Source organism: Hibiscus syriacus, unplaced genomic scaffold (genome assembly GCF_006381635.1).
Source record: "Hibiscus syriacus cultivar Baekdansim isolate YM2019G1 unplaced genomic scaffold, ASM638163v2 tig00110505_pilon, whole genome shotgun sequence".
NCBI classification, from domain to species: domain Eukaryota; kingdom Viridiplantae; phylum Streptophyta; class Magnoliopsida; order Malvales; family Malvaceae; genus Hibiscus; species Hibiscus syriacus.
In genome coordinates this window covers 3,094,698-3,115,594 of record NW_024062765.1, presented here as the reverse complement: position 1 = coordinate 3,115,594, position 20,897 = coordinate 3,094,698, and the positions used below count along the sequence as shown (strand labels likewise).

General features: G+C 37.9%; 1 protein-coding gene across 4 annotated transcripts in view; it reads right to left on the bottom strand.

Moving 5' to 3' along the window:
• Positions 1-84: 84 nt before the first annotated feature.
• LOC120130030 (vacuolar protein sorting-associated protein 52 A-like) overlaps positions 85-20,897 on the bottom strand; it is a 37,617-nt gene continuing 16,804 nt past the window's right edge. For 3 of the 4 annotated variants that reach the window (XM_039147381.1, XM_039147384.1, XM_039147383.1), the window contains 11 exons: positions 14,743-14,824; positions 13,890-14,072; positions 4,410-4,525; positions 4,258-4,316; positions 3,844-3,944; positions 2,967-3,017; positions 2,114-2,293; positions 1,899-2,033; positions 1,612-1,686; positions 743-800; positions 268-572 (listed from right to left, as the gene is read on the bottom strand). In XM_039147381.1, the coding sequence (XP_039003312.1) occupies positions 268-572; positions 743-800; positions 1,612-1,686; positions 1,899-2,033; positions 2,114-2,293; positions 2,967-3,017; positions 3,844-3,944; positions 4,258-4,316; positions 4,410-4,525; positions 13,890-14,072; positions 14,743-14,824 (1,345 nt within the window). Of the gene's footprint in view, positions 573-742; positions 801-1,611; positions 1,687-1,898; positions 2,034-2,113; positions 2,294-2,966; positions 3,018-3,843; positions 3,945-4,257; positions 4,317-4,409; positions 4,526-13,889; positions 14,073-14,742; positions 14,825-20,897 lie in introns of all 4 variants that reach the window. The other variant, XM_039147382.1, reaches the window with a different exon arrangement.

Sequence of the window (20,897 nt, the reverse complement as noted above, 5' to 3'; positions counted from 1 at the left end):
TATGATTGAGAAAGCAGAGAGAAAAAACAGAGAGCAACAGTATGTTTCATACCTTCAAAAAGTAGTAGTTATTTCATGGTTGAATAAGAATAAGGAACCCAGCTACAACCTTCTTACTTGAATCAAATTCCCACAATATTTGAGTACAGTATTTCTTTTAAAAGTCAGCAAAATTCTAATCAAATGTGGTAACACATAAATATTGTTTTGTTCTAACTCAAGTTGATATAGGAAAGAGGTTTTGGTACTGGAAATAGGAGAGTGAATCTAGAAAGTCCTGGAGTATTTTCTGATTTCATACATGATAGATGAGATGGACACAAGATCTTTGTTGAGGGCAGCGCCCCCATTGATTCTCTTTATGCAGTCCGAAAGTCTGGTGTAGTAAAGCAGTAGTTGGGTCAATGCTGCCCTTAAGATTTCCATCCCACACAAGAAGTTACTGAAAGACGTTATCACGTCTTTGTGCATCAACTCTATTGCACCCTTCCATCTGCTCCCGAAATCCTTCACTATTGGCTCCACTTCCTGCACACTTATCGGCCTTTCCGTACTAGCATTAGGATCTTCCGCTGATAAAAATAAACCACTCCCACGAGTGAGTCAAGTCCAGTCATGTCTTGGATTTAACTCGGAAAAATATGCAGTCTCAACTTCACTATCCAGTTGAGTTTGAGTGATAAAACGAGTTAATTGTGTCGTACTTTAACACATAACAAAGAGATTGACTTGGAATACTTACAGGCTCGAGTTTTCACGAACTTTATCAAATCACTGAAATGTTCCATTAAAAGTTCCTCCTGCAGGGTGAATGGATGATATTAAAGATAAGCTGCTATAAGACAAAGGTTAAGAATGAAGTTTGTCACCATCCCTCTTCCTTTCATCCCACTGTGTATCCTAGAACCAATGATTTAAAACTATAATGAAAAATGTCCCAAGAGGCCGTTTACCCATGGGTAGAGGTGACAAACAAGTGGATCTAGACATTTTATTTCCAGGCTCGGATTTGGATTCAGGTCATTTCTAGTTTATTTCAATTTTAGTTCGTGCCCTTTCTCATTTCTGTTGGATATGGACCAGGCTAGCCAGGTTACATTTTTTTCCCTAATAAAAGGGGTAATTATCTCCACAAGCCTATTTGAGTTCTGGTTCAATTTGAGTTTGATTCTTCGGGTTCAGGTTATTCCATGTTCAAGTAGTTTTGGAGTCGAACCATTCAAGTTTGGATACACAATAAAATTTTCTAATAGAGGGATCATTTTAGGGGAAAATGAGTCTAGCAATAAGTAATAATTGATAATGGTCTGGTAAATTTGGTTTGATAAATGAAAAGGCATGCTACTCTAAATAAAGACTAAAGTTTTAACCCCATATTCGTACTCTTCATTCTTCTTTAACTACCCCTACCTGAACCCGACACCTGTGTCTTATACATTTTGGGACACGAATTGGAGTATGTACCCTACAAGAACCCTCCAAATACATAAAAAAACCTTTGAAAAAAAATTGGATATGGAAAAGCACACTCCCACCACTCATCCAATCAACCCAGAGTAATTATGATGCAATGCAACATGGTTTAAGTTCATGTCAGAACTGGTAACTTACTACAAATAATCCTGTATTACTCTTTAGCATCTCCTCAAAGTGAAGTTGAAGTTTGCCGCCTTCAGAACCGGCTTCCTGAATCCCAATAACAAAAGTGAAAACAGAAAGAAACCAAAGCAGTTAAGAAATTGCAGCTCTTTGACATCTCATACAAACAGAAATTGACTTCTTTCAAGAGATGGACATTCAAAGCAAAAGAAGCCGTGATGAACTCAACCTCTCCATAACATTATAGATTAAGCATAATTAAGCATAAGAAGAAACGAGAATTGAGAACCAATATTTACCTTCAGAACTGAAATTGTCATGTCACAGTTGTTTATAAGAAACACAATTTGTAATTTTGGTTTTGAAAACATTTTTGCAAGCTTCATAAGGAGGTCATCAACAGCCATTCTCAATCGTTCCATATTTAAATCAAGCTGCATATTTGAAAATATTTCAGATGCTTGCAAAAAGATTCGTAATACAACAATCAATGATGGATTATAATGTCTCCAACCTGTCCATCTCCATATACAACATTGAGATGAATTAGAGAAGCTGTAAATTCCGCATAACGCCTCATGACATAATGAGGATGAATATCATCTTCCCATAACAACTTCACATTTGCATTCCGCAGACTGCTGACGTGCATGTCGAATACCATCTTAAATCGAGGCCAGAGAGCTATGTTAACCTGTTCAGATTCAATTGACACTTAGCTTTAGGATCAAATTTGACATAACAAAAGCCGAAGGTAACTGGTAACCACAATTTTTCCAAACAGAAGCTAATGGCACATTATGAAACCAAAACGTCCATCTGTTATCCACAAATACAGGTTCCAAATTAATTCATTCCCTCATTTTGTACCGATTATGGAAAAAAAGAAATACTTTGTATTGGGTTTCCATATCACAATGCTCATTTGATATATGCCAACTGCAAGGTATGAGACTTTTTTTTTTATAAGAGAGGCCTCATTAAAAACCCCCTTCATAACCGTCAAGAACCCTAGGGTAGCTCGACGGACATTGGAAGGAGGAAAAGAGTGCCTCAAAATTTTATTACCAACGAACAAACCAGTGCATTATAACCAATACACCACATAAGAAAGATATGGGCTTCCTTATGGGGTTTATATGGACCTAGGCTTTCACTCCTCAATAGCTAGCTTCTGGGGTGTGGTTCTCCAAAGGTCTGTATCGTCATTGCCTCCAACAACTCAAATAAATACATGCCTCGACATTAAAGTCCCATGTGAATCCCAAGAACCCCCTTAAGGTTGTTCAAGACATTATGTGTGGAATCTTAAAAAGCACAAAAATAAAGAACCTATTTTCTATGAATACCATCAGAAGTTAACAGACCTTGTCTAGATATGAATCCAAGCATGGAACCCTCCGCCGAGACATAATAAGCTAGAAAGGGAAAAAACCAAAATGTCAGAATTGGAAATTGCAATCATAACACCAAAGGACAGTTTATAGTTACAAGGTATAGCTTAAACATGTCAAAGAACAATCTGCAAAAAGATTAACCTGACTGACTATATGATTTTTCAAGTTCAGATCACAACTACGAACCTAAGAAAATTAGTACACCATTTAACATACTCTATATAAATCAAAGATGACAGAACAGGGGAAGGGAACAGTGAATCCAGATGTTTGATTCAAAGCGTGCCTAAACCTAAATGAATCCACTAGCACTATGCATCAAATTAAAAAGGGTGTTATGGTAGGCATACTAATACACCAGGTCAGACAATATTTAAATGTAAACATTGCAAATATTTCCCACATTATGGCATCAAAATTGGGGGAAAAGCACTGCTCAAGCTACAAAAAATTGGTGTAGCACATCACATGCATGAACACGTGTGATCAGACGAACGAATGATGTATAATGTAAAGGCTTTACTTTGATTTTCACATATCCAAATCATGATTCTCTTTCATCCACCAATCATCACGTGAGATTTTCATATTGTAGCCACCAGAAATGTATGCATTCATGCATATGCAAGTCAAAGCCAATTTATTATTCATGAATCCCTTGACATGAATAAAATTTAATCATGTCGTACACACACATGGAAACTTCATACAAAACCATTAGATCCAAAAACAACAAATTGCTAAAAGGGATTATGACTATACGACAACTTGAGCAAATCATCTGGTGCTGGTGTACAACAAATTGCTAAAAGAGAATTATAAATATAAGACAACTTGAACCAATCACCTGGTGCTGGTGAACTATGCGTATCATGAGCATAAGGCCAATAGCATCATAACAATTTGGAAGGATAGAGTTGAAATGTTCATCAATGACAGCAAAAGGACCTGAAGACAAATTAATACCAGAGAAATCATTAGAACCCCCATGTAACACTGAACTTGCAAGAATGGTTTCTAGTGCCATGTCCTTTTCTAATTTTCAACAATAGATCAATTTTTTAGCTCCTAAATGCGTGATAAATTTCCAATTGTTGAATATCATAAGCAATCACAAGGCGTCAATAGTACTGATAACATCCTATACAAGCGCCAAGTGCTGCTCATATGATGGATTGCAAACAACAAAAACTTACAGTACGATCGTCCCTGCAAGTCTGATTATAATCCTAGGTATGCATATGATAAATCTGTTCTTTACCAGTAAAAATTTCATAAAAAATGGACTCCTCCCCAAAGAACTCATCACAAAAAAGATACCTGCACATTTAGAAAGGGGAGAAAGTAAAAATTAAGCATGCATAAAGTCTGGACTTAAAATTGGACGACAGTCAAGCAAGGAGAAAAGGGTACTCAGAAGTTGCTGTGTCCATAAGCAGCTTGTGCAAACTCCGGAAGAGGACCTCATAAGGATACTTTAAAGAGCTGGCCTCTGCAATATGTGGAATAAGTGCAGGTTGATCAATTTCCTGTAAGACAATGTAAAACATAGAATCAATCCAAACGGAAGATCTAGAAGTTCTAACACAAACAACCACAGCAGTTAATCAATTTCCTGAATACAAATAATTAAACAGCTTGCTTAAACTCTTAAATCAATGACATATGAGTCCAGAGACAATACACAGCAATATTACATGTAACATGCAGGTTTCTAATCTTCAACAGCTTAGGTTGAAGCCGTTTGGTTTAATTCAATGTATAATATAGGTCAAAACTTAGCCAACAGGACTTGAACAATCCAAGTAGCATGAGAAATATGTAACCAAAAGCTTCTTTTTTTTTCAGATTCACTAAAGCCACTGTAACCAGGAATCCAGATTTGCCTATTGTTGCCAGACATTGGCACATTGAAAAACAGAAAAGGATTTTTAAAACCTTCTCTGAGGTGTAACTTGGGGCGATAATAAAAGGAGCAAAGACAAATTCCAAAAGTTTTCAGAGAATCAATGATACCCATGATCTTCCCAGGTTATATATCTAGTTAAACATAGAAGAGAAAGTTTCTAGATATATTCTTTATTAGTCACACATTGTTTGATACCTACCTATGTAATCGAGGTAATTCAAATTGAACAGCTCTCTCTTTAACTGTCCATTTCACGAAACCAATCAAATAAGAAAAAGGCAACTATAAACTTTTGTCACGTGCAAGACCAAGCTCACAAATATATTTTTCTAATTTTCTTCTAGGACAGCCAAGTTTACTACGCACATAACCCATGTACCATGCAAAATTAAAGGCTTAGAAGAAGATAATAGACAAATAGCAAGAAAGGTAAACAAACTATCAAGTGTTTTATCTCCTGCAAACCAAAATCCTTCAAATGTTTAGCAATTCCTCTCCACTAGATTTTTCTTCACAGAGTGAAACTAAATAAAACTGTAGTTACGTTTCTAATCAATCACAATAACCCCCAATATATACAAAATCTCATGAGTACTTCTCACTAGCTACATGAGAGAGTATTCAATCTGCTCACTTCAAACAATATTTCCACATAAGCACCAATAAGTAATCTTACATCTTACTTTTTTTTTTTGATAGAAATAGGAGGCCTCATTAAAAACCTCCCTCATAGTTGACTCTTGTGAAGAGGCAACTAGCGGAAAGAGAAAAATAGTACCCCAATTTATTAATAAACCATAATTACATAAGATTATAGCTTAAACAATAACCCCCCAAAATAAAATACAGAACAGAACATCAATAAAGCTCTAAACATTCAATCAATTCCCTCCTTAGCTAACTTGTCTGCCTCCCAATTACAACTCCTAGGAATCAATCTAACCATAATCTCCCTAGCAGAAACTAAGGCCCCAATTTCCCCAACCAAAGAACTGAAAAACGAAGGGGTAGAAAATGGCAACAAAATCCAGTCAACTGCTGTTTTACAATCACTCTCTAAGATAAGTCTTCCCTTCAACTCCCATTCAGAAGAAAGAAATAAATCAATGCCTTCTTTAATGGCTTTCAACTCAACGAACGTAGGAGGACCAGGTCCCACAACAGTAGAGAAAGTGATTAAAGTAGAGCCATTCGAATCCTTCAAAATTCCTCCAATTCCACCCTTCAAACCATCACCTCTTACCGCCCCATCCACATTGAATTTAAAAAAATCAGGTGGAGGAAACCAACAGTGATCCTTCTTCTTCTTAGAAGATTTAATAGAAATCCTGTCTGCAAGCGATGGATCCCCTACTAGTAAATCAGCCTAAATATTAGTATGAGGGAATTTAGCTAAAAACCATTTGGCCAGCCTAAATCTAGAATTGAAGAACAGTCAAAATTCCAGTTTTCAAACACCACCGAATTCCTAGCCTTCCATAATGACCACAAAACAACTCCCGGGATAAAATTCCAAATAGAAGAATAAGCCCTTAGATAAGACCAAGAACAAAGTAGGGACGAGGGATCTTGGGGCAAAACTGAACATATATCCCATAACCTTAGGAATCTATTCCACAGCTCTCCTGCAACAGAGCATGAGATAAAAAGATGTTGAATTGTTTCTTCATACTTATGACATAAAGGACAAAGAACATCTTCTAAGGGAACCCCTCTTTTCTTCAGCTCCACTCTAACAGCCAATTTCTGGTGAGATATCTGCCAGAGAAATGTTTCAACTCTAGGAGGAGCCAACCCAGACCACACCCACTTGTTCCACTGAAAATTCCCTCCAGATCTGCAAGAAAGTGTCAGTCTACAAGACTTAACCAAGAACAAACCATCACCTTTCCCTGACCATGCAAGAAAGTCATCCACTGAATCAACCAAAACAATATTATCAATCAATGACATTAGAGTAATCCACTGATCCAATTCTCAGTTACATAAATTCCTCCTTAACTGAATATTCCAAACCCAACCATTGTTTTCGAAGCAACCAAATTCAACAACTTGCCCCCATTTATTAGTCGATAAAGCAAAAATCCTAGGAAATTGATTCTTTAAGGTAGAATCATTAACCCAAACATCATTCCAGAATGCAATTGACCTACCATTCCCCACTTGGATCTTCGAATTAGACCTCAAGCAATCCCCTATCTCGTCCTTTTTCTCATAATTGTTCATAATTCCTCTCCAAATCCATGAATCTTGTGGAGAAATGGCCTTGCTTACTGATAGAGATAAATTACTGACATTATGTTTGCAGCAAAGCAACTTTTTCCACTGAGAGTCTTTTTCATTTGCAAACTTCCAAACACATTTCCCAAGTAACACTCTATTAACCAAACTCAAGTCCAAGACTCCCAAGCCACCCTCTTCATAAGGTTGACACACCGTTTTCCAATTTACCCAATGAATCCGTTTCTTTGATAGTCTTTCCCCCCAAAGGAATTTAGCCATCAATGAATTCAACTTTTGATTTACCTTAAACGAAATTTTGAAAATAGAGAGGAAAAAAATCGACAAGGAGGATAACACCGACTTAACCAACACCAATCTTCCAGCCATCGATAATGAGGAAGCTTTCCAACCAGCTAATCTGTTATTAAATTTCTGGATTACTGGCTCCCACAGAAACTCTGAATTTTTCTTTGCACCTATCGGTAAACCAAGATACGTCATAAGAAAAGATCCCACCCCACAGCCTGCTTCATATGCCCATTCTTTTAAAATATCATCATTCGAATTAGCACCAACAACTTACTCTTAGACAAATTAAGATGAAGCCCTGGCATTAAACTAAAGACCCTCAACACTCTCCTAATATTAAGAATCTGAGTAGAAGAATCTCTGCAGAATAGGATTAGATCATCTGCGAACTGTAAATGAGTCAAATGGAAAAGATTATCAGTCCCACCAATATTGAACCCTTCAAAAAGACCAAGATCAGCAGCCTTAATCAACATTAAATTTAAAAGTTCTCCAACTATATTAAACAGAAGAGGAGACAAACTACAACCTTGTCTCAACCCTTTACCCATCTGAAATTCCTCTGTTGGTGAACCATTCACTAAAACCGAGATTGAGGCAGAAGAAATACAATATTCAATCCATAAAATCCACTTATCTCCAAAGCCCATGACTTTCAATAATCTAAATAGAATCGACCATTCCACCGAATCATATGCTCTACGAATATCAACTTTGAAAGCGACTCCTTTCCTCCCTTTTTTCCTCCAAAAATCTATGGCTTCATTGGCCAGAAAAGCGCAGTTAAGCAACTGTCTACCAAATATAAAAGCAAACTGCGAAGGGCTGACTATCTCTTTAATAACTTAAACAAGCCTTTTCGATAAAACTTTGGAAATTATTTTGTATAAGCTGCCAACTAGGCTTATTGGTCTGTAGTCTTCAATACCTTCAGGATTAAGTTTCTTGGGGATCAATGTTATAAATTCATGATAGACCTCATACTCTCATTTCCTTCCACTGTGAAAATCATCCACAAATTTCATAATATAAACCTTCAGATTAGGCCAGAATTTCTTTAAAAACCCCATCGTGAAACCATCTGGGCCCGGTGCTTTGGCACTGTCCGAATGAAATATCGCTTCCCACACTTCCTGTTCTGAGAATTTCACCTCAAAACCATCCTTTTGCTCATCTTTCAATTTCGCAAAATTTAGATTGATTTCATCCACCTCTAGCATTGCTTTAGAATTATAATTATCCTTGAAATAATCGAAGACAAAGGCTCTCATCTGATCCGGATCTGAAATTTCTTCACCAACCACCTTCAATGCTGAAATGGTATTAATTTTGTTTCTGTTAAGTGCACATAAGTGAAAAATTTGTATTTCTAACCCCATTCTTTATCCACTTCAATCTTGACCTCTGTAACCATATACTTTCCTCCTTCCTATGCAAATTCCACAATTCATTCCTCAATAGTAACAGCAAATCCCTTACTTGAGTAGAAATCCCCCCACCTTGTAACTTCAACTCCAGACCATTTATCCTGCTTTCCGGTTCTGAAATATCTTCAGAAATCCCCCTATGTTTTCTGCTGGGCCAATTCCTGATCACCTGTTTGGATCCTTGAAGTAATGTAAACAAACCCTTACGACCATTATCCTTCTTCAATTTTAACAATGAATTTTCAACCACCCCAGCAAACCCATCTTCCTTTAACAAGTAGTTGAATAATCGAAAAGGCTTAGGTCCCCAGTTTTTGCATTCTTCTGCTAACACCACTGGATTATGATCCGAGAGGGATTTGGGTAACATTTTTTGGATCACTTTAGGAGAGTGATTTAAGAAGGAACTACTTATTAAAAACCGATCAAGCCTTACCCAAGTGGGAGACTCTTTATTATTGCACCATGTATCTCCCTCCTACTAATGGTATATCCATAAGATTAAAATGTTGTACAAAGGACCTAAACAAATCCATGGAATGCCAATTCTGTGCAACTCCACATTTCTCCTCTGGATCGAGATAAGCATTGAAATCCCCCCATGCAAACTGGTAGATCTAAACTTTGCACAAAACACATCAACTCCCTGAAAAACTCCTCTTTATCAACCTCTACTGGTGGACCATACACATTTATTATCACACAATCAAAGTTTATCATCTTGAACTTCCCTGATAATGCCATGAATCTACTTTGATTATGTTCTTTACTGATCTCAAAAAAAATCTCATTCCACAAACACAGCAAGCCACCTGCAGATCCATCAGCTGGAAGAAAACTCCCACCTATCAACAAATTGCCCCTTAACCTCCTCTATAGTCCACTTTAGCAAACATTAAGTTTTGTCTCTTGTAGTAATAGAATGAATGACTTTTCTCTATTAACAAGTCTCGCCACTGCTCTGATTTTTTCTCTTTTCCCAAGACCCCTAACATTCCATGTAATAATTTTTAACTTTGACATTTGAATAGAAAATCTTAAACACCATAATCAATCTGATAAAAACACTCAAGATCCCTTTACAGACCCCTTCATCTCCAACTTGAAGATCTCCTCAAAAAGTTGTCGCCCTCTTTTAAAAGTAACCCCAACATGTCACAAACCTCCCTAGTAGCAGCAACTTCATTACTAGCTTTAACAGACGAGTGAGAAGACTGTGAGGACACCCTGACTTGTTCCAGAGAATCCCTGACCATACTTCTAAACACCCTTCTATAAACTCTATCATAAAAGCTTATAGACACTTCACCATCCGAGCACACACTTCCCGAACGACGTGGAGCAATTCTTAACTTTCTCTGGTTATTTAAGCTTTTTGACCGAGAAAGAACTTGAACATGATTTTTTGAGGCTAAATGATTCTCCTTTGATTTATTTTGATCGTCCATAATAATTCCTGAACTAATTCCATCTTGATTCACAGAGTTTCTGTCTCTTACACTCGAACTTGAGAAGCTACCCTCATTGAGGCTACACAGATTATCCTCCATAACCATCTTCATCTTTTTTGAACCAGCCGTTTGATCAACAGAAACATTGCCCATGTCTAAATCTTTATAAACCTGTGAGCAGAAAACATGATCCTCATGTAGACTTCTTGGCCCAACCGACTGCTCTTTATCCATTTCAACACCCTATTCACTTTGTACCACTTCCTTCTCCCCCCTGTAATTTCTTTCACCAACCTAACATCACCCTCATCAGCAATTTGCATAGAATTAGCTGAAATGTAATTGGGCTGGAGTATAAATTTTTCCCCATCCATTTTATATTATAAGCAGGCCCACTAGGAAAGATTTTCTTAGTTGGTGTAAAAGCAACCACATTGTCATCTGGTTAGGCTTTATCATCCGGATCAATAGTTTCCCTCAATCCTAGACCCACGTGATTTCTAATCTGGATTGTCCTATTTTCCAAGAAACCTGACAGCCCACAATTAGGTGGCGTTTGGTTCGCTGGAATCCTTGGAATTAGGGGGAATTGAAATCCAATTCCCCCACTTTCCATGTTTGGTTCAAGTTTTTAAAAGGGGAATTGGAATCAAATTCCATCAAGAGAGGGAAAGTAAATTCCATCCATAACATGATGGAATTAAAATTCTGAGGGAATGTGAAATTTGACCATACTACCCTCATCAATCTTTTGGTATTCGGGTCGGATTTATTTTTAAAAAAATTCGGGGTCGGATTTTTTTAAAAATATTCTGGTTCGGGTCAGGTTTTTTAAGTGTGATATTCGGGTCGGGTCGGGTTTTTTAAGTGTGATATTCGAGTCGGGTTCGGGTTTAGGGTGAAAAATACCCAACCCGACCCAAAAAAAATATATAATTTTACCTTATATATTTAGAAATAATTACAATAATACCCCTCTATATATACTTTTTTCAATTAAGTAGTTTTTATTAAATAAAAATATTTTTTTTATTATTTCGGGTAGGGTAGGGTCGAGTCGGGTTTCTAATTCATATATTCGGGTCGGATTTCTAATTCATATATTCGGGTCGGTTCGGGTCGGGTGAAACTTTATTTTAGTCGGGTCGGGTCTCGGGCGGAAGTTCTCGGGTTGGGTCGAGTGGACCAAAAACCCGACCCAACCCGACCCCTGGCCATCCCTAATTGGGATGATTTTAACTTATGATGTTTATTAGTATGATTTTTATAATTTATTAAAATGAATAATCAATAAATAAAATGAAAATTTAATATTTTTAAATTTTTGTAATATATTGCTACATGTAAGTTATAAAACAAACTAAAATTAAACAAAAAAACAAGAAGGGCAATTATGTCATTTTACATTACTGAAATCAAATTCATCTGACATGTCTACGAACCAAACAGAATATGGAATTGGATTCCAATTCAATTTCCTGCCAACCAAACAGGTTTCAGATTTCATATTTCAATTCCCTCAGAAGCATTCCAACGAACCAAACGCCACCTTAGAATTTTCCGCTGTTGACTTACTCGATTGGACTTATCCCCCACTTACTCCATTCACACCACTATTTTGTTCATTATTCAACCAAGAGATGACTTTAAGCCTAGACTACTCTGATATCTCTTTTCTGTCTGCTGCCAGAGTAGGAAACCGGCCATCCCCCTCCACGGACAAGACATAATCACTGTTCCATTTTTTTGAAAATTTCTCAACCATCTTCCTCTCCAATTGTTTTGGTTGATTCAACACAGACCCCAGGAAAATCTTAACTTTGAACAGTCTACCATAAGAGCCTATTGTAACCGAATCAGGGACCCTGATCAGAACTTTCGCCGACGAGAGATCCGATCTGCTCTTTGATTCCTCATTAAAGCATATAAATTTTCCCCATCTCCCAGTAAGTTTTTTCATGAATGCCTCATTCCAGCACAATAGAGGCAATCCATACATCGCTAACTGGCAAAGGGCCAACGGAACTCCATCATCATTCAGAACTGGAGCCAACCAATCAAAACATAAGAACAACTCTTCCTTCTTATTCTTCCATACATATGAGAACTCATCAACCGAATTGAAAGTAATGATGCAAGCATTCCATGCGTAACCTCATCTCGATACCTGGACTCCCAGTCCCTCATTCTCCAAAGCTTCCTTTAACGAATCATGCTCGAAAGATGATTTCATTATCCCTGTTAATGATCGCTTAACCCATTCCGAATAGTCTGACGGAATATGCTCTCCCATACATTTCTCACACCAGCTGCTTTCTGTTTGATACCCTCCAAGTTTGCCCCTGACACTAGTTCTCTTCTCATATTATATTCAGAATTCACATCCTTATACAATCAGTCATCCCTCATGCTTCTCATCGACTCAGCATTCCTCCCAATTTTTGAAGGATCCTGTTTCCCTGACTTGATCTCCAACATCCTCTTACCATCAGCAGCTTCCCTCCTCTTAGCCTTTTGATACTCAGCAATCCCTACTGAGACTCTTCTCCCATCGATCCACTTCCCATTCACAAACTGGATTGGTTTCTTCCTACTTTCTTCACCAGCAAATTGGACAAATACAAAAGTAGAAGACTTGTAATTTGGTTTCTCTAAAAAACGTGGGATGAAAATTCTCAGAATCTGACCATAAGGACTAAAATAATCCCTTACCCTCTTACTAAGATTATCAATGAACACAGTCCATTCCTCATCGAAGACGATGGACTTTTTCGAATTTTCTCTAACTCTCTCTCTACCTATCGCACTCATTCTCTCTCTACAGAAACGAGTTTACATCTTACTTTCTCAATTAACTTTAAATGAGCAATCCAACTATCTAAAAAACACACAGAAAGGAGGCAACATGAGGAAAAGAAGAGCAAGTTCACAAAGATTTCAACACTAAATCTTTGATTTAATGAGCCGTGTTTGCTATGTACAAGATGAGAATAATCAATCTTTTGACAACTCTAGCCAAATCAGTCCAATACATCTTCATTATGTGACAACAAAACTAACACAGACATCCTAAAGTTGAAATTGATGTAACATATAAAAGAAAATGAAACAATACTAACAAGCCTAGCGAGAAGAACGCCATTCAAAAACAAAAATAGAACTTAAAGTATATATACGTTCACAAAAATGCAAATGTAGAGACCAAGAAAACGAAAAAAGATATAGACCAGTAATGTATTTTTAAGAGTCATTGCTAGCTTATGAATAATAAACTGTGTAAAGCACTTATACATCAAACGTGTTCACTGGGTTTATCAGAAGACATTGAAGAGGGGAAAACCACTTATATCTAAACAATTACATATCAAATCAAATTCTTATATCATATTCATGAATTGGTGAATAAAAGCATAAGCCTGCTCCAAAAACTTTCTAAGAGAATCATTGAAGGGTAAGAAAAAGAATGATGCTCAATGACTTGCAATTGAAAACAGTTGATTCCGAGGCATATTAACAAAATAGTAGCAAACTATTAAAATTTTGGCATGTATAACCAGGTTGACAGTCAGAAAACCTTTAGAACATTTAATCTCTCCCCCAATGCAAAAACAGCAGAACGATTTTTCAATGGTTCTCTTCCTCTTGAGAAGAGACCAGTGCTTCTGGTCTCCACACCAATCAAATCATTAGATGTCGCAATATCTAACTGTAATTTCTCCAACGCTTGAATATAAGCTCGGAAATGGGCACTTAGAACCTGTAAAAAGGTGCAAAATCATGTAATCCTTAGAAAAAATACTGTGTACCATGGTATCTCAGCTACTAGTGAAACTCATTTTTGGCAACATATAAACTGAGTAAGCTATTAACTGAAGTTATCTGATACACATGCAACTGTAACACCAAAATAGTAAATGTGGTACAAGTAGATTGAGCAAAAAATGGAATTGGATAATATGGCCGCCACCATAAACATCCAAATTACTAAATAGTTAAGCAGGGTAAGGCTTTCCACATATATATAGCGAGAGAAGAGCAATCTATCCCTGTGCTACCTGGTTAACCTAAGAAAGGAAGCATTACAAATAAATAGCCTTCTTTTTTATAAGATAAAGTGAGTGCATGCATTATTGTCCATTAGTTCAAACATTAAGATTTAAAACATCCGTATTTTATAGTTTAAACATTTGGATTTAAAACATCCGTATTTTATGTATAATTGTTATTTTACAAAAATTTAAAAAAAAAGGAGAAAACAAGTATTTATGTGCAATGCATGTAATAACAAATATCAATTACCAAAAAATTACACCACAAACTAAATTGACTAAGTCTATCCTTTATCCTCTACATGAATATATATATATATATATATATATATATTCATGTATGGACTTTGAGAGAAATAAAAGGCCCAAAGCCTTCACCTTATTCATTGTGTCAATGTATGCTGCACGAACTTCAAGGTGTACCTCCTTGCTATGTTCTTTGAGGAAGGAAATGACATACCTAAATTCCAGATTATCGTCCATTAGATTTTCGAAAACAAGCACTTTATGATTAAAAAAAATCTCAGCAACTGTAAAATTCAGGCACAAATATAAGCATGAAAGAGAATTATATTGATCAATACATGGAGCAAAGAGGAAAAATATTATCCAACTCAGTGTGCTAAAAATTTGCAAGCAACATTAAAGTAACCTATATAAATTTCCTACTAATAAGTCAACCACAACTGAGTGTTTGTGGGTGTGCAAGGATGCATCAATATGGACTCAGGCATATGTGACGCCTGCAGTTGGTGCTTATGCACGTATCAGAGTGGGGTTGTGAGATCATAGGTATAACCTAAATTCATTCTCAGTGACTATACATGATGTATGGAACATGAATGCATCACTGAAGCTTTGTATGCAGTTGAAAAGCACGGGGACAAAAAGAGCAATTAAAGAGACAAATATAGCCATTTAAGGAGTTAGTGACACTCTTCAATACTTTTAGCTTGCTAAGCATCCAACCAAGAACCACTCTTTTCCTCCTTCCGCTGATTAAGGAACACCTATTTTTTTTTTTGATAAGAATTTCAGGCCTCATTAAAAACCCCCTTCTTGATTAATGGATCTTTTAGGAAAGCTCCTTAATCAGCGGAAGGTGAAAAGAGTGCCTTAGGATTTTATTAATCAAAGACAAAGTACATAAAATACAGCCATAAGACAAACTAACAAAACCTAAAAAATTACAAAACGTAGAAAGCAAAACCCCAATGCGACCAGAACTCCCTTAAACAACACCAAAACTAACTCAGCCCCAACAACCTCAATAGACCACCAACCCTACTGAAAAACCTCTAAGGCAACCTTCATTCATCATCCAATCTCCTGTTTAGCTAAAGTATCAGCCTCACAATTGCAGCTCTTCAGGATATGTCTAATAATGATCTCCCTCTCCAAGATTAGGGAAGCAATTTTCTGAACCAACGAACTAAAAAAACGAGGAGATGATGTCGGCAGCAAAATCCAATCCACTACTGATTTACAATCACTCTCTATAATTAACCTTCCCTTCCTCGCCCAATCCGACGAGAGAAAAAAGTCAATGCCTTTCTCAATGGCTTTCAGCTCAGCAAGTGGGGGAGGACCTGGTCCAACAGCGTGCGAGAAGGACCCAAGAATTTTACTTTCTGAATCTCTTAAAATGCCCCCCATTCCCCCTAGCAGCCTATCCCCACTGACTGCCCCATCAACGTTAACTTTGTAAAAATGAAGTGGAGGAGGAAGCCAGCCCTGAACCTTCATCCTTTTAAGGTTCCTAGTATGGTGCTTGTCTGCAAGTGTAGGGTCCCCAACAAGGGAGTCTACCTGAATAAAGACGTACGGGTGCTTAGCCAGGAACCATTTAGCCAATCTAAATCTACAAATGAAGAAAAGAGTATGACTGTCCAGTTTCCAATCATCGAAAACCACAGAGTTTCTAGCCTTCCATAATGACCATAAAACTACACCCGGTATAAAGCTCCATATTAGAGAATTTGGCCTCATGTCCAACCAAGAGCACAGCAAAGAGACTGGGTCTTTAGGTAAGACTGACGAGACTTCCCATAACCTCCAAAAACTGCTCCATAGGTCCCATGCTACCAAACATGATATGAACAAGTGCTGAACTGTTTCTTCCTGTTGAGCACAAAACGGACAAGAGACCTCCTCCAATGAAACACCTCTCCTTGTCAACTCCGTTCTAACTGCCAATCTTTGATGACAGACCTGCCACAGAAAAGTTTCGACTCTTGTGGGAGCCAAACCTGACCAAACGCACCTTTTCCACTTGAAACTACCCCCTGAATTTGTAGAAAGAGTCAACCTACATGCTTTGGCGGTGAACAGTCCATCTCCTTTCCCCGACCACGCCAGAAAATCATCCACCGATTCAACAGACCAACATTTTCCAATAATGACATCAATTGAATCCAGTAATCCAGCTCCCAATCACATAGATTCCTTCTCGTTTGAATATTCCAAATCCATCTATTGCTCAAGAAACTGCCAAACTCAGAAACTTTTCCCCACTTGTTATTGGAAAGAACATAGATCCTTGGAAATTGATTCTTTAAAGAATCCTCATTTAGCCAAACATCGTGCCAGAATACAATAGACTTGCCATTGCCTACTTGAATCTTCGAGTGAGATCGCAAACCATGACCAATTGCATCCTCTGCCAAATAGTTTCTTGTAATACCCTTCCATATCCAAGAATCCGAAGGAGAGACTACCTTTTTGAGGTCTAAAGACAGATTACTCACATTATGTTTACTGCAAATCATGTTCTTCCAAAGAGTGTCTTTTTCATTTGCGAACTTCCATACCCATTTTCCTAGCAGCACTCTGTTGGCGAAATTCAGCTCCCTCCTTGAAGGGTTGACAAACCCTTTTCCAATTCACCCAGTGAATTCGACTTTTTGAAGAACCTTCCCCCCACAAAAAGTTGGCCATAAGAGAATATAACTTCCTATAAACCTTACTCGGGATTCTGAAAACAGAGAGGTAGAAAATCGACAAGGAGGACAGAACTGATTTTATCAACACCAATCTGCCCGCCATAGATAGTGTGGAAGCTTTCCATCCGGATAACTTTTTGATGAAACTCTGAAAGACTGGCTCCCAAACAGACTCTGAATTTCTCTTTGCACCTAATGGTAAACCTAAATATACTGTGGGCAGGACACCTACTGCGCAACCAGCCTCCTTAGCCCATTCATTTAATACATCGTCATCCACATTAATTCCATACAAATTACTCTTTGACAAATTCAAACGGAGTCCAGCCATTAGGCTAAAAATCCTCAAGACTCTCTTAATATTGAGAATATAGGTAGGTGAATCTCGGCAAAACAAAATCAGGTCGTCAGCAAATTGTAAATGGGTTAAATTAAAGGAAACCGATCTTCTAAAAGCAAAACCCTGAAAAAGTCCCACATCCGCTGTTTTCACTAACATACGATTTAACAGTTCCCCCACTAAATTAAACAAGAGATGAGACAAACTACATCGTTGTCTCAACCCTTTGCCCATCGAGAACTCCTCTGTAGGAGAACCATTCACTAACACCGAAATTGACGCCGTGGAGAGGCAACATTTTATCCAGGAAACCCATCTCTCCCCAAAGCCCATGACTCTCAATAATCTAAAGATAATTGGCCATTCAAACGTGTCATACGCCCTCTGAAAATCAGCTTTGAAAACTACCCCTTTCAGCCCTTGCTTCCTCCAATAGTCTATGCCTTCGTTTGCAAGAAAAGCACAATCTAAAAGTTGTCTCCCCGGAATAAATGCAAATTGTGAAGGGCTCACAATATCTTGAATCACTGAAACTAGTCTCCTTGCTAAAACTTTGGAAATGATTTTATAGAGACTGCCAACGAGACTTATAGGTCTATAATCTTCAATTACTTCCGGATTGTTTTTCTTTGGGATCAGAGAAATGAACGCATGATTGACCCCATGATCCCATTTTCTCCCACAATAAAAATCCTCCATAAACTTCATAAGTTGCCCCTTCATAGTTGGCCAGAATTTCTTGAAAAAACCCATCGTAAACCCGTCGGGACCTGGTGCTTTAGAACTGTCCGAAGAGAAAATAGCCTCCCTTACTTCCTCCTCTGAAAACATAACCTCCAGGCTATTCCTTTGATCTCCTCTCAATTTAGCAAATTTTAAATTCAAGTTCTCCACCTCTAAAAATCTTTAGAGTTATAGGCTTTCTTAAAGAACTGGGAGACATAATCTTTAATCAGCACTGGATCTATCATCACCTCCCCATCCACTTTCAATGTCGAAATGGTGTTGAATTTGTTTCTGTTTACAGCACATAGGTGGAAGAACCTAGTGTTTCTATCCCCATCATTTATCCATTTCGCCCTCGACATTTGAAACCAAATACTTTCTTCAATTATATGCAATTTCCAGAGCTCTTTTCTGGATGACAGAGGTTGTTCCCAGTCAAAGGTAGAAAGCCCACTGCCTTGCGCCTTAATTTCCAAATCATTTATTTTGCTCTCCAACCCTATGATAGCTTCAGATATCCCCTGTTTATTTCTGAATGGCCATTCCTTGATACGTTTCTTAGTTCCTTTTAATACACTGTAAATTCCTCTTCCTCCTCTATCTTCAACCCGATCTGACATTACATTCTGAACCATATCTACAAAACCATCTTCCTCCAGCATATAGTTAAAGAACCGAAAAGGTTTAGAGCCCCAATTTTTCACATCTTCAACCAATAGTATCGGGTTGTGATCAGAGAGAGATCTAGGAAGCAATTTCTGAACAGACTTGGGGAAGCAGCTTAAGAAGCTGCTACTCAATAAGAATCGGTCAAGCCTTACCCAAGTAGTGATTTCTCTATTATTACCCCAAGTGAAAGTGCCACCTGCGAAAGGAAGATCTATTAAATTTGATTGTTGCAAGAAATTCCTTAGCAGACCCATTGAATGCCAATTTTGTGAGGCACCAATCTTCTCCTCTTGGTCGAGATAAGCATTAAAATCTCCCCCGATGCAAATTGGCAGATTAACAGAGTGAACATAACTCAACAGTTGCCTGAAAAACTCCTCCTTTTCTTCCTCTACAGAAGGATCGTACACATTAATAATAACACATTCTACTTTAGACACCTTGAACTTCCCTGTTAACACCTGAAATCTACTTTGATTATACACCTTGCTTACCTCATAAGCATTTTCATTCCACAAACACAACAATCCACCGGCTGACCCATCCGCTGGCTGGAAACTTTCTCCCATCAGCAGCTTTCCTCCTAATTTCCTTCTAAGCCCCTTCTTGTTTTTACTCAGTTTTGTCTCCTGTAAAAGCAATATGACCGGTTTGTTCTTATTTACAAGTCTCGACACCCCTCTAATTTTTTCCTTTCTTCCTAAGCCCCTAACATTCCACGAAATAATATTACATTCCAACATATACACTTCAAGCCCAAGCCTTCGAGGAAACAAGTAACTGACTCACTTAGCAGCTTCATTTGCCACCCCTGCCCCTTCCTCCATCTTTCTAATTTTATCAATAAAAGCCTCCCTCCCTTCCTTGAAAGAAATGCCTAAACTCTGACAGACTTCCCAAGTATTCAATGCTTCCTCAAGAACTTTAGAGAAGGAACAAGAGTAGACTGTAGATACATCTGCATTAGCCAGAGCTTCTGAGATTAAACCTCTTCTCTTCTTTCTGTATTTTCTCCGATTCCTAGAAGCAATAACCTAATCTGCCATCCCACTGACTGGAGAAATGCTGCTACTAATAGGGCCCATAGGCTTGTTATGACCATGGGCAGAAATAGTAGTATCCTTATCCTGACCCCTAACCCCTGAAGCTGATGAAAATTGCTTAGAATTATGAAGTACCAGCCTGTTCTGACTGTGCTTATGAATATTTGCTGAACATAACCAAACTCGTCTTGTTTTTGACCTTCTGTATACCCTCGCAAAACATCCGCAACCCCTCAATCCTTCGGAAGTCTTACTTATTGACAAGCCTTTAGATACCTGATATCCTAATCTCCATCTCCTACAACTCTTCACCTTTGCATTTCTGTTGACCTTCTTCGACTTAATTCCTTTGTCACCCATATCAAAAACCTCAACTTCCTGAATGCCTTCATTCTCTTCCTCTACCATGATACTATTGTTCTCCTCATATGTTTCAGAATGTGTTTGGTCCTGTAAATGGCTTTCATTGTCCGCAGGACATCGCTGGGCTAGTGAAACACACCCATACTGCTCAGGCCCAAACACCTCAGATCTACCCGTTTTATAATTAATCCCACAATCTTTGACAACTTTATCTTGTCCCGAGGAGCCACCTTCCACTCTGAACACCTTTTTCCTTCTAACAGCAGGAACACCTGACACTTTCTGCATACTTTTCGCCTCACCTAGTACTGTCCCCTCATCCCAATGGTCAGCCCTGTAATATTATTGGCTTCCACGTTAAAATTCAAATTATCATCGGTCATTGTGTCATCCCCATGAGAAGCACCTTTAGCCCGTGCTTCTTGTCTATTCTGAGCATCTGACATCTTC